The sequence below is a fragment of the Acanthochromis polyacanthus genome, chromosome 16 (genome assembly GCF_021347895.1).
Source record: "Acanthochromis polyacanthus isolate Apoly-LR-REF ecotype Palm Island chromosome 16, KAUST_Apoly_ChrSc, whole genome shotgun sequence".
NCBI lineage: Eukaryota > Metazoa > Chordata > Actinopteri > Pomacentridae > Acanthochromis > Acanthochromis polyacanthus.
Window position 1 is genome coordinate 31,242,090 of NC_067128.1, and position 17,017 is coordinate 31,259,106.

The following is a 17,017-nucleotide window of genomic DNA, read 5'->3' on the forward strand; positions in this document are numbered from 1 at the left end:
TGAGCTTAGACAGAAAATGCTTGTTTAAGGTCACTACAGCAGTGCTGACAGAAAACAAATGTGTACAATGTGCCAACACCCACAAGTTTATGTACAAATGTCACAACAAACTTTCTGCTAATCCTCCCTCTTCTTGCTGTGTGAGTGTTTGTAATACAGTCACAGAGGTGGAAGATACTATAATGCTGTATTATTCCATGCCTTTGCCATCCTTCCATAAACTGTCCATTTCTCTGTGAAGGACCACATCTCTTGAGGGTCCCCCTGCTTGCTTTTTCCATGAAAAGGTTAGAGGACCTACTTTAATAATAGTCAGCTTGGGTAATTTGCAAAAATTAGTCGACACATTTTGTCAGTCAAGGGAGCCTTGACTTCTTCTGTAGAGTGGCTCTTTGATGAAGAGTCAATCGTTTGCCTTCACTATCGGCCAGAAGCACTCTCAGTACTAATTAACACAATCCACTCACCAAATCAAGTGTGACATGATGAAAAATAACCAAGCCCTTGTAAAGAAGTTAGAGTAATTAAAAGGTCTATTTATCACACTGGTTTTGTAAACTAAATTTTGCCTTACATGGACTATTCGGGCAATGAGCTCTTATTTCCCCTATAGGGAATATAAAAAGTATTCACCCATATTCAACTGTCAGGCTCACATAAAGCTTTGACTGATGAAAAAAGGGAACAACTTAAATGTCTTCCATCTCAGCTGCTGTACCTTATAACTCCTTCAGAGGAATCATAGCTGTCTTGGTGGCCTCACTCCTACCTTTCTGGCATGGACACTCAAGCACACAGGTCTAAGGAATTTTTTGCAAGACCGGCCTATCCTGGTTCATGTATGCGGAACACGACAGAGGAAAAAAAAGCATGGCACCAAAGGAGTGAATCTTTACTTTTAGATTAGTAATATTAACAGTTACAGAATAGGAGATCACTGTAAATACAGTTTTTGCAGCTTTGGACTACAAAGGTCTGACAGCTTGTTTACCATTGTTGTGAATGTAATCCCGCTCAAATTGTGATACTGTTTTCTACTCCTTTAGGGTTTAAGTATTTGTAAGGCACCTCAAGCTCCGAGTTCCTCTTGGCAATCGCCGCACTCAGGGAGGACAGCTGTGCTTGAAAATCCTGGATCATCTGCAACGCTGCAGGCTCATCAAAACGTTGCTCAGGATAAGAACCCAGAGGTACCTGGCAAAAGACAAAACAAAAGTCTCATGTGGGGGGATGGGTAAGCTGTGAAGGAGAGATTTGCTGGTCTTAGGCAGGGGTTCCTGGTCCTACTAACAAAGTCGTCATGTTTCCGGGAGAGCCGCCACACAATTGTCATGCTCCGTGCTGCAAACGATTTATTCGGCAGGGTGGCCAACAGTCTCTCCATGCTTGATTGCCCCTTAGTTGTTGGAGGAGGTTGATGCAAGAGCGCTGGACCGTTAGGAATCCAACCTAGAAAATCAAACTTTCAAAAGATATACAGCTGTCATTAAAACATCACTTCTATCATTTAGTTGCACAGTAAAAAAAAAAAAAAAAATAGTAATTTGGCATTCTGAGAAATATTTATTTACCTTCTTGCAGAGTTCAGATCAAAAGTTGGATACTATACAATATCTTAAAAGCCTCCACACCCATAACTTTAATCTTTTGTATTTACACACGTGGACAAAATTGTTCGTACCCCTCAGTTGAAGGAAAAACCCACAATTCTCACTGAAATCACTTGAAACTCACAAAAGTAACAATAAATAAAAATGTATTGAAAATTAAATAATCAAAATCAGCCATCACTTTTGAATTGTTGATTAACATAATTATTTAAAAAAGCAAACTAATGAAATAGGGCTGGACAAAAATGATGGTACCCATAACTTAATATTTTGTTGCACAACCTTTTGAGGCAATCACTGCAATTAAACGATTTCTGTATTTGTCAATGAGCGTTCTGCAGCTGTCAACAGGTATTTTGGCCCACTCCTCATGAGCAAACAGCTCCAGTTGTCTCAGGTTTGATGGGTGTCTTCTCCAAATGGCATGTTTCAGCTCCTTCCACATATGTTCAATGGGATTCAGATCTGGGCTCATAGAAGGCCACTTTAGAATAGTCCAACACTTTTCTCTCAGCCATTCTTGGGTGTTTTTGGCTGTGTGTTTTGGATGGTTGTCCTGTTGGAAGACCCATGACCTGCGACTGAGACCAAGCTTTCTGACACTAGGCAGCACATTTCTCTCCAGAATGCCTTGATAGTCTTCAGATTTCATCGTACCTTGCACACTTTCAAGACACCCTGTCCCAGATGCAGCAAAGCAGCCCCAAAACATTACTGAGCCTCCTCCATGTTTCACCGTAGGGACAGTGTTCTTTTCTTCGTATGCTTGGTTTTTGAGTCTATGAACATAGAGTTGATGTGCCTTACCAAAAAGCTCCAGTTTGGTCTCATCTGTCCAAAGGACATTCTCCCAGAAGCTTTGTGGCTTGTCAACATGCATTTTTGCAAATTCCAGTCTGGCTTTTTTATGAGTTTTTTTCAGCAGTGGTGTCCTCCTTGGTCGTCTCCCATGAAGTCCACTTTGGCTCAAACAACGACGAATGGTGCGATCTGACACTGATGTACCTTGGCCTTGGAGTTCACCTTTAATTTCTTTGGAGGTTGCTCTGGGCTCTTTGGATACAATTCCAACGATCCGTCTCTTCAATTTGTCATCAATTTTCCTCTTGCGGCCACGTCCAGGGAGGTTGGCTACTGTCCCGTGGGTCTTGAACTTCTGAATAATATGAGCCACTGTTGTCACAGGAACTTCAAGCTGTTTAGAGATGGTCTTATAGCCTTTACCTTTAAGATGTTTGTCTATAATTTTTTTTCAGATGTCCTGGGACAATTCTCTCCTTCGCTTTCTGTTGTCCATGTTCAGTGTGGTACACACCTTTTCACCAAACAGCAGGGTGACTACTTGTCTCCCTTTAAATAGGCAGACTGACTGATTATGAGTTTGGAAACACCTGTGATGTCAGTTAAATGACACACCTGAGTTAATCATGTCACTCTGGTCAAATAGTTTTCAATCTTTTATAGAGGTACCATCATTTTTGTCCAGACCTGTTTCATTAGTTTGTTTTTTTAAATAATTATGTTAATCAACAATTCAAAAGTAATGGCTGTTTTTGATTATTTAATTTTCAATAAATTTTTATTTATTGTTACTTTTGTGAGTTTCAAGTGATTTCAGTGAGAATTGTGGGTTTTTCCTTCTTTAACTGAGGGGTACCAACAATTTTGTCCACGTGTGTAGCACATGCAGAAAGGAATTAGTGACCTTCAGAGCTTGGCTTCTACCCATTACCGCATGCAGCACAGAAGAACAGTTTGCACACATCATCCAACTCCAGCAAAATTCGCCTCTCTGGGAATGTGGACTTAACAGTGGCTAATGTTAGCAAGACAACTAAGAACACAGCATGCAACTGAGGCAGATAAGCCTTAGATACATCTTGACTGTTAAATTAAAAGACACCAGATGACAGCACTAGAAATCCACCATGAAAAAAGGGGATTAGTATTATAATCATTAAGTTTCAATGAATAATGACTCAGCCACCCAATACCATAACATGTTGGATTGCTGCTTTCTCAATCCCTCGCAAAACAATATTGTTTTAAAATTAGATTTTGGACAAATTGACCCTCAAATATGTGGGTTCTTTTTCCAACCAAGCAGTGATTAGACTTCAATATATCACAATATGTGCACCACTGGAGCAGATGAACACATTTTTCAGCTGAAAAATTATGGACAGACTAATGATCTTCTTACATCATCCATCTGTTTTTGGAAGAGATCTTCTCAAGTTGCATAATCAGCCCAGTTACTTGGCAGCTGAGGGATCACTTGAACATGCTTTAACCAGTGTACTGTTTGGAATTGCTGTCATTTTCATGCTCCAGTTCTACTTTTAAATGTTGCAATTCATGCCGACATAACCAATTCCTCATTAATTGCCCCATGTACATGTTCATTTAAGAGTGGAGCGAAACTCTCCAATAGCAAAAAAAAAAAAAAAATGCTGCGCTGAACCACACCTGTAACCAGCAACCCTGCTATGTTATTGTGACAATAAGCCAAGCAGACATAATATTGTGTTTGGGTTGAGGCATTGTAACAGGGAAACTATGACACTACCATGAAAGCAAAACTAATCTAAAAATCGTATTTTTTATTGGAGAAAAAAGAAAACTGGCAGGTAGTTTTGTGAGAGAGAGTCTAAACTTACTGTCTGCAGCTTCAGTTTTAATTATCATACAAGTAATATTCAAGCCATTTTTTCTCTAATCTGCCTCTTTGCTGGAAAGCAAACTAGTTCATTTTCTAAAAATACCAAACAATTAAAGTAAATTGATTCCAGTTGCCACAGACAACAACAAAAGCTAAACTTACAACTTGGGAACATTTAATGATAAGCTTTGTAAATGTCACAGTTTCCAATAAAGCAAACCAATGGGAGTGGTAATTAAAACCTACTATTGAGCACAGTGTACAATCACTGCATAACTCCCCCTCCTTGGTAATGATGCATTGCCAGAAATCACAAGATTTCATTCACTGTAAGGATTACAACATAATTACCTGTCCACCGTTCACTGCAGCATGTTGACATGATGAGGAGAAGATCACCATAGTGACAAACTTGATCAGTTCGTCCACAGTTTGAAAGCTTGAAGGGAATCCTGTCAAGAACACCACGACACAGTTTTGCACAAACAAGACCACTGGCATTTTTGCATCTCTGATCAAGATAGAAACATCTTTGAAAGTTTCACAAGTTTAAACTCTGTAAATTAGAATCAGTTAAAGAAACTGCCAGGAAAAATATGATACTTCTATGTGTAAGCAGCCATGTAAAGCAGACATAAATTGTTGTAAAACATGACAACTACGGGAGAGTCTTTTATATCTGCCTTGTCTGTGCCATTCTGCCATTAAAGATTACAGAGTTAAGATTACATTTTATTGCAAAAAAAAAAAAAAAAAAAGCATGACATGAAGGTACAGGTGAGGCCTGATATGTCTTTAACAGATGACGTCTCACTGTTTTTAAACCAGACAACTAGTGAGATACCTGAGTCACTGTTTCCCAGGAATCCATAGAAGAAGATCTCATTGATCCATTCCTGGAGCTCGTAATCTGCAGTCACTTCACTGTCAGATGGATAATAAAACGGCACCAATGCAGAGACGAAACTGTGGACAACAATAAGGGTACCAGTAGCTGAATGTTAAATATATTTCTAATCAAATTATGATTTACATGCCACACTTGTTGATTAAATGTACCCAAATAGAATGCTTATCTCATGTCAAAAGAAGGAAATGTGTAGCATTTTTTTCCGTGTTCATCTAAATGAGCACAGTCCTCAGTTCATGGCAGCAGAAGTTCACCTGCTGATGATGTTCCACAGTCTGAGCGCATCATCTCTGTAATAAAAGTCAGGGATGGACTCCAGGCCTCTTGCTGCAATGTTTTCAGGTACGCAGAAGGAAGCATATGTTGTCTGGAAGAGCGCCCTCCTCATCAGTTCTATCACTCCGTCATTTCCAAGTGAACACTGGTGGTAAAAGGGAAAAAAGGTTCTATGTAAAGTAAGAGGACCACAATTCTTGAATAATGCAAATAAAAGTGTGGAAGACGTACATTGTCAAGAAATCTACCAGGGCCGTAAAGCTGAGCACGACTCAAGATGTTTATATGGAGGGTGTCTCGATGATGGGGGATCAGCAGCTGCAAGAAGGACCAAAGTAAAGGCTCATGATCTAAATCCTCATCTCTGTAACACTGCACTCTTAACAGCTTACCTTGTACAGCGGGTGAATCTGTGGGAGGTTGCGAAGTGTTGCCATTGTGTAAACTTCTGAAAGTAGATGCGTGTTGTGTAAATGAACGACCAACGAGTGATAGAGGGTGTCTGCGTTCCTCACAAATATCTTAGCCAGCAACCAGTCCGACTCCAAATCGCTTGGCAGAAAAATCGGGTTGTCCTCCGAGGGCTTCTGACTGAGCTGAAGGAGGAGGAATTCTTTTATTGTTGACGATTAAAATAAATGTAAAGAGCAATTTAACAGATAGAAGAGAAACCTGGATTGCGATGGGTCGTAGTTTCTTCTCTGGATTTAGGTAGAACAGACAGAGGGGAGCAGACACAGACACCGGTTTACCATCGATGACTCTCGTAGGCAGACCTTCCATGATCTTGTAATCAATAATGAATATGTTGCCCATCTGTAGAATCAAAAGAACAAATGGTGAGAGAAAACGATATGCAGAACGTTTAAATTACAAGAAATGTGTCTTCTTACCTCTATTTCTTCACTTAAAGAGCTTCCATGGGCGAGAAAAGGCCTCACCATCTGCTCTGTGACGGGGAAGTTGGAGGGAAGCTTGGAGCAGCGTTGGATCACGGTGGGGTTGACTCCATTAAGAAACTGGTATCCAAAAAAGTCATCGTCCTTCCAGTGCTTTGACACATACTCTAGGATACAATACAGAAAGTTATTTATGTTTTCAGAGATTGTTGAAGAAAAAAAAATGTCTATACTGTAATCCCACCTGACATGGGCGCCTTTTTGAACCAGGAGACGTCCTTCATAGCCTCAAAGCTTTCCCATTTCTCTGTAGTATTTGTCAGGCCTTTCATTTTGAGCTCAGCTAATCTTTAAATAGGAAAAAGAAGTATTTCAATTTGGTGTAATTTACCATTAATTTGCTTTCCATTGTCCAGGTTGTGGAACTTACGCTTTTTCATTTATGTAGTGAAACTGGAAGGCTTTTGAGTATGAGAAACGGATTTCCTCAGGCATAAGTGTTGGGTCGTTGATATTTAAGACGTATGCCATTCCGTCCGCGTATTTATCCCACCTGCAGAAGAAAACAAGAAATAAAGAAATCTGAAAGTTAGGAGTAAGTGTCCCAGTCAGTCAGGTTGTAAAGGGGATTCTTGCAAATCGATAGCGACGGAACACTCACTGGTACGTTAACTTTTGTTGGAGCCGTTCTTTTCGTCGTTGATATACCAGTGAAGGATAGAAATCTTCGAAAGCTTTGGTAGCTATATGGATTACAGCCATGGATAGATTTTAAAAACACATTTTCAGCTCGATCCAAAACAATAATGCGTTTTTTGGTTTTTTTTTTTAGTCTTGTTATTACAAATGCTTGACATTTATTCATTTCACAAACCTCTGCCCCCTCTCAGCAACACAGATTCACCACCGGACAGCCATTTGTAACAAGGGAAAAGAATTTCGTCCTCTTCAGGTGTCGTCACCACTACCTTGGAGCAGAACCAGTCCGTTTGAGGAGACTCATGGAAAGGATCTTTCTCCAACTTGAGCAGAAGAAGAAATCCCAAAGAAAAAAGCGTCGTGACAGAATACGTTCCCACCTGTGGTTAGGGATGATGACAGTCAGAAATGCTACATTTTTGCACATGGCTCAAAACAATGTAGACTGTCATCAAGTTCCATTTCTTCCAAAGTCATGTTTTTACTCGACTGAATGTGCATCAAATTTCCATAGAAGTCACTCAAAGTAAAAAGAAGTCTTAATCTTAAAGAACCCAAACTTAAGGTTGCGTATAAATGTATGAAAACAAGATTTTCTACCTTTCCACTTTCATCCAGTCCAACATCGGTTAGCGCAGTGTGCTCAGATTCCCTCTCAGAACCGATCAGGGTAACATACAAATTATCAAATGTGCCTGCATGCAGCATGCTTCCTGTAGTCACTTCTAAAGTGTATTCCAACATAGCGCCTTAGTAGCTGCAACAACGGACGCAAACAAAACAACACTAACTACTTGCAGTAAATAGCTTCGCTCCACCCCAGAAATGTCCAACCTGATGGCATCAAACGTGCACAAGCACCATGAAGCTTCTATTCGGTACAAACAGATGAGGCTCCGTAGAGAGGGAGCACCGCTTGTGTAGCAGGAAACACAACAGCACGAAGCTATTAAAGCCATCACAGGTGTTGGACATTTCCTGATTGGAGGAGGCCTCAAGGTTGTAAAATGAAGACTCAAGGTCTGAGAGGAGTTAGAGGAAGTCCAGATGTGAGTGGAAAACATATGACTTACATTTAATTTTACGTTTCGATGGCAGATGAGGATTAAGTTACCTTACCATCTCATCCTTTCTGTTCATAACACAGTATTCTCAGTTACTAGGAGGAGAAATTTAGCACCATATTTTGGCGACCAACACAAGTATCACCCAGTATTATTAGATTGTTTTAATGTGTTGCAAAGCTAACTGAATCTTCATGAAGCCACTATCATCATGACATATTATATGTCTTTGGGATTTAAGAGTCCTTTTTTTTTAAATGCATAAAATTCTGAGTATTTTGGAGGAGAAGCATGTTTCATTTTTTATTCCAAAAAGTGCTCCTTTTGAAACTAATGCCATTCCCCTGAGATCAATGCAGTGTTTCGTGTTCGCGCTAATGAGCACATGTTTGCATGTTAACATGCTCAGTAAGCTGGTAAACAATCAGCAAATCACAGCTCATTTTCGCGTTGCTCAAATTCACGTTTTACCTAATTACAGTCGAACACAGGGACTAGCACATAACTCCTGGTGTTGCTGCTCTCTGTGCATACATTAACAGATGGATTTTAGAGTAATTTTCAAATAAGGATGCAGAGAAGATTGGATGCAGATGTGCAGATGCTGATTTTTTTTTCTTTGTGTGCATACAAATATATAAAGATACAGCTTTGTAATTCTAAGTTAATGAATAATAGTCGTTGAACATCACACTGTTAATCATACTGGAGTTCATAACTGTCCAGATGCAGTTATGCAAAACATTTTGCAGATATTTAAATCATAATCACTCTCCATCAGCTTTTAACCATAAAAAGCATAATTGCATTGCTGCTAGTTTCTGTTGAAAGATGGCTTCATGAGTTGTTAGATTTGTGTTTATAGCACACGACAGAGGTGTGTACACCCCTGTGCAGTATCACCTAAACGTCAATGAACTGAAAACCGTATCACCTTACAGTAATTGTAAAACTTCTAATCAGAAAGTGGCACATTTGCTCTTACTTGGAGTTAAAAGCTAGCAGTTTAGATTGATTATATTAAAAATAATAGACCCACAATAGGAATCCAATGCAACAAGAGTCATTCATTTGTTATATTCAAGCCTCTCTTTAGTGCTACCTTTATTTGGATGACACAGACCTAGGCATGGAGGATGCCAGCATTGCAAAAAAATCTTGAAATATGCTCTACCATTGTTTTGAGACATTTTTTTTCAGTTGCTCTCTGCTGAATGGATTGCATCAATTCCCCAAAAGTGTTCTACTAGATTCGATTCAGTTCTTCTTTTGAAACTCGTGTGTGATTGTAGCAGTGGGCGTTGAACTGTCTGGAAGACCCCTCTTCGGAATTTCAAGACTGGGAATCATCTTAACAAAATAAAACAGTTATAGCTGATGGATGTGGAATTAGAAAATGAAGAATTATATTATCTGAAATAATGCACTTAACTTCACTGCAGTATCTTTTAAAAGTACAGTTACACTATTTTCTCTATCAAATGAACATGACTTTTTTTCAGTCTTTCTGACATTATCAGCCATTTTTAAAGGTTTCACAGTATTTCAACTACAATTATTTAATTGAATTGGGTGAAATTTAGATTTTTATCCAAACACCTGTGAATAATCACAACCATAAGCTGCTACAATGAGTAACTCAGGAAAATTTTAAAAGAGAAATATGCAAAAAGCTGTAAATTCTTTATTAAATGGTAGCAAGTTACATGCATTTTGGGGGTTTCCATCTGTTTCGACTCACGTCCTGATATCTTACATATTCACGTTCTGCAGGGATCAGAGAAAAACACATAATTTAGGGTCACTGTAAACTGACTGATTAGTAAATATTGTGCAAAGTGCTGGCAGAACTTCTGATACACAGAAATAATGCAATTAACCAACAATGTGCTTTTCCCCATGGCTACTAGTGAAAGGCAGAATAGTGAACACATTGAAATTCCACTTTAGTACATCATATAGAATAATAGAAATCTGCTGTGCATATTTGTCTTCAAGAAAATATACTTTGTCGTAAAAGGTAAAGGGCACATTTTCAGCACAAATCCATGCAAAGCCGAGTGCTTAATTTATTCATTTTTCCACTTGGACCACTTGCACCAACAGCGCTGGCAGGTAAAGTGTTATTTCATTAAGGCTTCTTCATAATATAGCGTAATGCAGGAAGAGTTCATTTATTTCCAAACTGAAAATCTGTAATTGCAACGTCCACAGAATAACACAGTGAATCTCGTGCAGCTGGGAGAGGTCGGCCTCGTTTGGTCAGGTGTTAACGTGGCGCAGGACGCGACGCAGTGAGAGTCCATCTCGTGCGGTGCACATGGCAGGGAGGGGTATCGGCTCCGTCTTGTGCTCCACCACGTTGAACTGGCACTTCTTAAGGTGGTCCGACATGCTGGGGACATCGGTGAAGCCCCACGACGTCACGGGGCTGAAGGCAGTGCTGAATCGCCACACCTGCAACGGGAAATTTTTTAAAAAGTGTAGAAACGATTATGCAGTTTTATGCTTAACTCAATTTCGTAATAAATATTTTAATCAACGTTGGCAAATATGAACATTGTGCATGTAGTATTTATAGTGGAGCTACAGTATAGGGACTGACTGACTATCAGCCTGGATAATTATGATTATCTGTGTTTTTATTGGCCGATTTTTGATAAATTAAATGCGCTACTTCAGGTCTGACACAGTCACGTCTCTCTATGGTCTCAGAAGTATCTTTTAAGCAGAGACTCCAAACACCGAACAACAAACAAAAGCCTAAGCACCCAGGTAGCTCAACTTGTCGAGCAGGCGACTCATTCCAGCTCATGGCCCTTCGCTGCAGGTCTTCCCCCGTTCTTCTCCCTACTTTCCTTTCTGCCTCTCGACTATCTTATGTAATAAAGCCAACAAAAGGCCAAAAAATAACTGAAAAGAAACACAAATCTTTGTTGTAGCTACTCTCACAGTGGCTGAGGCTATGCTAACAGCTAGCGACAAAGTGAGAAGGCAGCCACAGATCAATATGAAACAGAGTCTGGAAAAGAATCACTAATAAATTTTTTAAATATGAACCTTAGTAAGCAATAAAAGTGACAGAGCAGTGTAATATTAAGGAAATGGAGAAGAAGAGCAGACGTAACTGCAGGAGACATGTTAACATCAGCATCACTGGTTGATGCTAACATAAATTGGACTCATGTCATCTCATACCATAAAATCTGCACAGTCATTCTTGCACTGCTGGATCTTTGCACTTCTAAATTTACTTTCAAGCCATTTTATATTGCTTTTGTCTACAGTGTGTCAATACTTTATTTAATTATTTCCATCCTTGTGCATACTGTAAATATAATAATATTATGTTTATTTGCTGATGTAAATATGTTTGCTGCTGTAGCAATGTAAATTTCAACTGGCATGGGGAGCAATAAAGGATTATCTTACCTTATCAATCCCACATGAACAGAGGAGAGCATCCACATTTAATCACTCCTGTTTCTATTTTACATACTCGGTTATAGTCACCCTTATTATTGAAGAAGCCTCGTTATGAATGAGAGGTTATCTGCTATCACATGCTGTTAAAACATTACATTGAATGCACATCGGTTCCTAATAGTGGTTATTAGTCTTTCTTGATAATTGGCATCAGTATCGCTATCGGTTGATTCCTTCTACAGTGGCACAGCAGCTTTTTGGAACACTGCAAACATGCATCATATAACTAGCTGATTTAGAGATTTGGGGGGAAAAAAAGTAGTCAAAAACACTGACGAACAAGAGGTCTATAGGCCTAGTTTTCTACTTACCGTGTTCTTCATCTGCCACGACACAGTGCCATGAGAACCGGGGCGTTGTCTTTGTTCCCACTGCACCTCCACTATGCCCCTGGTCTGGAGGAGACTGGCGCACACCTCCCTCATAGTTCGTGACACCAACGACAGCTGGCACAAGCTGAAGCTGTCCAGGAACCCCGTTATGTGCCACAGTATCTCAATGGGCAGCCCGCTAAATTGGTCAGGCTGGGAGTCACTTGGAGGGTTAACCTTTGGGCAAAGCTGAACCCCAAAGGACCTGAGGTGCCTGTCATGAACCACCTTGGCCCCCTTAGCGGACGGGTAAAACCTCCGCTGGGAAAACGTGCAACCGTAATACGCCAGAGGGCAGCGTTGCTCCATCCAACCGTTGAGACCTGCGTGAATGTCGCCGTGGACATTTGTGAAATGGGAAGAAAACTGGTCCCGGCGAAATGACTGACCGCAGACGAAGGGGAACATGTGCTGGTAGCGGGGGTTAGGAGGGAGGTAGCGGTTATGCGGCACGGCCTCGACCTCCAGGGCTTCCAGGACCAGGCCGAGGCGGAGAGTGCGGAAAGGGCTGGGGTAGGTGAGCTGAGGGGCAGCGTGGTCACAGGCAGACGCAGACGCCATGTCACCGACTCTTGTGTTGGTCACCAAAATCGCAGCAGGAAATGTAAAGGTCTGTGTGCCAAAGTCAACATGGTAACCGTCGACATAGACTGTGTCAGAGATCCTTCGACACTCTCTGGACTCTTCTAAGCAGAAAAGTAGGGCTGCTGTGATCAGATCAATCTCACCTAGACCCATTGGATCGTCATCCTGCTCTAAGTCTGAGGTATCCGCTGCCTTGTCCTCCATTTCTGGTCGAACTCTGCATAGTGACCTGTCTGGCATAATACCTATCCGTCCATTGGATAATGAACATTGGCCCTGGCCTCTGAAAAACTGGTAGCTGTGGAACTTTCTCTCAGGTGCATAGTTATCAGTAAGAACTTGCCCTCTGTCTTCCAGGACCACATGACCAGCCCTCTGAGCCACAGCCTGGCCGATAGGCACTGGAGATGTCATTTGAGGGGACACTGGCTCCTGAGAAACATCCATGTCATTATCTTGCACCTCAACAGGACAGGCTGTTGCTCCTGACAACGGCCCATTGGCTGTGTTTATCACCTTTACATCTGCTCCTTTCAGAGGCCCATTTCCATTCAAACAACTCGAGCAAACACTTTGCTCCATCATGTCTCTTGTGTGCAAACCATCAGCATCTACAATCATTTTGTCTTCCAGACCATTCTGAAGGTCTCCACTGCCGCTAAGTCTCCGTCTCTGCACAGCAGCTCCTCTGTTCACACACTCTGTGTTGCTTTCACTGGAGCCAGCATTGCTAACAAAGTCCAAAGCTGCAGCTAAGCTTCTTGCAGTCTCCACTGTGGCCTCGTACAGTTTGCTATAGTGCTCCTCGTTCAAGCCATTAATTCCACTAAGAATTTTCTCTTTTGCCGACCCTGGTGGTGGCGGTTGTGGCTGATGTGAGGACTGTGAAGGTGACTCGGTAGAAGCAGATGCTAGCATAGCTGAGTGTGTTGCCCTGTTCTGATTACTAACAGGAACAAGCGGCCCTCCTTCGGCCGTAGGTGCCATTGCAATCACCTTGAGGGACTCCAGCAGTGTACGCTGGTCCTGTAGAGCGAGTGCCATGTCCAGCTGCTCCACCTCCTCCACCCCACGGCTCAGGCTCTCATAGGAAGTGTAGTCCAGGCAGCTAACAGGCCATCTGTTCCACTCCATAGTGCAGCACACCACTCCAGCTGGACACACTTCCAGGTGGGCGTACATCTGATTGCGCACCATGGTGGCAGGGCAGCCATAGCCACTGTTCAGGCAGGGAATCCTCATCAGCGGACACATGAGCTGGTGCTCATCACCTTTGCAGGAGTGAAATACGGCCCCACACACCAAGGGACAGTTGACAAGGTCACAGGAAACCCCTGGTTCAGGTCTGACCGTGCATCTCTGGTTGATACAGGACATGCAGTGAACATGGTCCTCCTCCATCTTCAGCGCTCAGGGAGTGGAAAGGTTCTGGAGTGACTCTGAGAAAATCAAAACCAAAAAAGGCAGAAAAAGAATGGAGTGTCAGTGCATTAAAGATACAACAAGGAAAAACAAGACTTCATAGAGGCTCTCTGGCTGATAATACACAGACACCAAAGTGTGTTTCAACCCTCTAAGGTAAACTGCTTTGATACACTGCATCAAAGCATGTGCCAAACACCAAGTCAACTGATGATGGAACAGAGGAGGACAATCTATCTTTACCTCTATAATTATTCTCACTTTGCATGTGCGCACTGACGACTGCCTTTTAAAACAAGAATATTAAAAATGGCATTATAGGTAGGAAGCATGTTAGCATTTTATTGTACACATTAAAGCATGAAACAGTAAAATCGCCATTGTTTTGTGCCAGAGCTTTGGTCCAGTCATGAATAGCTGCTATAAATTTGTAAAACCACCAGATGTCAGTGTGTGCACTGAAATCCATGACCCAATCTTCACTGTGCCCAAATATCCTTAGGCTTTGATGACTATTACAAGCAATAAGTGGTACAGAAGCCCTAAAATTTCGAGCCTCACTTGAATTAACTGATCACAGTGTAAGGGATCACACAAGAAAATGACTAACTTTTATGCTGCTCTGCTTTCAAATTATCTTGTGAAAAAGCAGTGACCTCATGCCGCACTTAGTCATGAATACAACAACATAATTTACAAGAGAACGAACTGTAATGAGCATTCAAATTAATCAATAAATCCAGTAGACTGACTGTCTGGACAAACCGAGACAGTCTGAGATGCTGGAGAGCTTTCTGTTCCTAGGATTTGTGAGTCTGCACAACAACAGTGAAACAGTGCCCCCACTCCACCCCGTGTTGAAGTCAACTGCAGTCACGTGATGCATCTAAAAGGCTGTCTCATACAAGCACCTTATTAGGAAGCTTCCCAGCTCGATATCAAGGAGGCTGAAACCCCTCCTTTCTCACATTTGGGACTAGAAAATACTAAGCCTTCATTCCATCATAATTCTGTAGTCTTTTGTCACTAGAAAAGTGGCAAATCACTTACTACGCATCCTAAAAAGCACTTGATTTTTTAGCACAGCATAGACTGTATCTTTTAGAGTATGCTGAACACACACTATTGTCCAGCAATGCACCACATAAATCATCCAGAAGTGTCATTCACACCTGTAAAATGTGGCACATGGTGGTGACATGCCTCCTAGAAGATCATACAAAGCTTTTCCCCTTGTCAGTTTAGTTGGCACTTTAATTCCAAAGGTGTGACTCTGTGTGATCTGATAACACATGCATTATGTAATTTACTGTAAGTGTAAACTAGTAAAGTATGTGGATTTACTGCACATTATGATATGATATAATTTCATGTGAAGACATATTACTGAAAAAATGTTCTGCAACTGAGAACAATGATGCTGCTGCAAAGATTGATCGTCTTCCAAGCACTTATTGTGTGCTTAATGTAAAAGCTCTATTGCTCAGTTTATTAACACCTACAACTGCTTTTATCACCAACAACAATCGCGTGTCTTTTTAAACCTCAAACATTCCTTATTTCTAAGTAATTATCGTGAAAAAAACGGTTGCATTTCAGTGTAATCAAGCACGACATTCAGGATGATTATCGACAGCGCTATAATATTGTTTCCAATATTTAATTCGGGATGTGCTTGTTTTTTTTTCATTGTTTAAACAGTTATGAACAAGATTTGCAGATGTGATTTATCTATTTAATAAAGAAATTATATTATCCTATTATTCTATACGCCATGATCTTTAAATTATAACATTACTGAGTGAAATCAAGCAATATTAATAGACATGTAGGAGCTACTGTCACTCTTTGGCAAGTGGAAAATTGCATTAGATTAATTCAATTGTTCCTTAACTGTTAAAAAGACCTGTTATAGGTATAACCCAGTGCACAGAGCAGTTAAAATAATGTAGATCGGCGCTCCCCCATCAGTTTTTGGCTATATCTAATGCAGGCAAATTGAAATTTGATCTCTTCTTATTACAAAATCTGTGGCTAAAACAATAATCGCAGCCTTGTTAGACAGTGTCCTTACATCACCTAATTGGAGGCACAAAATTATACATTTTTATCAACCCATCAGCTTGGGCCTATATGTAGTTTTCTAGCTTTAGCTAACTTTGATTATAGCCAGCAGTTTATCAGGCCGCTTTACTTGTCTTAACGTGAGCTCAGATTAAAGCGCATACAGTTTTAACCAGTGAGGCACCAGTGACAATAAACTGAAGCTAGTTCATGTTCCTAGCAGTTAAAGTTTATTTAGAGCAAACACTAACGTAATGAAGGCTCAAACGATAAACAGCTTCAGGTACGGTGCGCATTAGTCTGTATACTGCCACACAAGTGCACGCCTGTCTGTTGTCAGAGGTTCCTTCTTCATTAAATCAACTTGTTTTTGTAACAATGGCAGCTAGCTTCCAGTCGCCGGCGGCTAATGTGTGCTAACAACAGCTAGCTTGCTATCTCGGAAGTTGAACGGTTCACAACAAGGCAGCCGAGCGACAGAATGTCGGATTATCGCCGAAGACGCTTCTCACCTGGTCGTCGTGCTGGCAGGAAAACGCGTGGTACGACTGGTTTGGTTGTTTTAAAAATGTAAAAACACAGCAAACGCCGGCTGTTAACTGGAGTTACCTCAGTAGCGAAACTGCTAATGATAGCAGGGCTACTTGCATCTCTGCTCACTCAGCCTCCTGTTTTTCAATCGAGGAAACTTTATTGAGCAAAATCCACTTTACATTTGACACTGGTCTGAAGAGAAATAACAGAGAAAACAAAAGGGAATGTGGAGACAATTTCAAAGATGCTTAGGAAAATGTAAAATATCATGCAGTACAATAAAATCGTGTGTAAATACATAAGTTTAAAAAAACACTACAGACAACGTCACTAATAACAGCAGTATGGACTTTTATTTAGTATAACCTGTATAATTGTATTTATTTTATATTAAATTAAATGCCATTCTATACAAGAAATTAATACATAAATGAA

General features: G+C 40.8%; 2 protein-coding genes across 2 annotated transcripts; both read right to left on the minus strand.

The window, feature by feature from the left end:
• Positions 1-1,004: 1,004 nt before the first annotated feature.
• Positions 1,005-7,800, minus strand: LOC110963620 (hydroperoxide isomerase ALOXE3-like). Its single transcript, XM_051960870.1, has 14 exons — positions 7,657-7,800; positions 7,232-7,436; positions 7,019-7,100; positions 6,788-6,910; positions 6,602-6,705; positions 6,352-6,524; positions 6,131-6,274; positions 5,851-6,054; positions 5,690-5,776; positions 5,437-5,603; positions 5,117-5,238; positions 4,624-4,724; positions 1,292-1,462; positions 1,005-1,194 (listed from the first exon to the last, which is right to left on the minus strand). The coding sequence occupies exons 1-14, from the start codon at positions 7,798-7,800 to the stop codon at positions 1,015-1,017; spliced, it is 2,007 nt and encodes a 668-aa protein (XP_051816830.1). The 3' UTR covers positions 1,005-1,014.
• A 1,982-nt stretch (positions 7,801-9,782) lies between these two features.
• Positions 9,783-16,719, minus strand: LOC110963605 (F-box only protein 30-like). Its single transcript, XM_051960869.1, has 3 exons — positions 16,561-16,719; positions 11,918-13,999; positions 9,783-10,577 (listed from the first exon to the last, which is right to left on the minus strand). The coding sequence occupies exons 2-3, from the start codon at positions 13,961-13,963 to the stop codon at positions 10,383-10,385; spliced, it is 2,241 nt and encodes a 746-aa protein (XP_051816829.1). The 5' UTR covers positions 13,964-13,999; positions 16,561-16,719; the 3' UTR covers positions 9,783-10,382.
• Between the last annotated feature and the right edge of the window lie 298 nt (positions 16,720-17,017).

What these genes read in the sequence shown, in the direction of transcription:
- LOC110963620 (XM_051960870.1), bottom strand. Translation starts at nt 7,800, where the DNA reads ATGTTGGAATACACTTTAGAAGTGACTACAGGAAGCATGCTGCATGCA. An exon ending in GTTGCTGAGAGGGGGCAGAG is followed by an intron (nt 7,101 to 7,231) that starts GTTTGTGAAATG and finishes TAATCCATATAG; the next exon opens with CTACCAAAGCTTTCGAAGAT. An exon ending in CTGGTAGATTTCTTGACAAT is followed by an intron (nt 5,604 to 5,689) that starts GTACGTCTTCCA and finishes TTTTACCACCAG; the next exon opens with TGTTCACTTGGAAATGACGG.
- LOC110963605 (XM_051960869.1), bottom strand. Translation starts at nt 13,963, where the DNA reads ATGGAGGAGGACCATGTTCACTGCATGTCCTGTATCAACCAGAGATGC. An exon ending in CGTGGCAGATGAAGAACACG is followed by an intron (nt 10,578 to 11,917) that starts GTAAGTAGAAAA and finishes TTCCCGTTGCAG; the next exon opens with GTGTGGCGATTCAGCACTGC.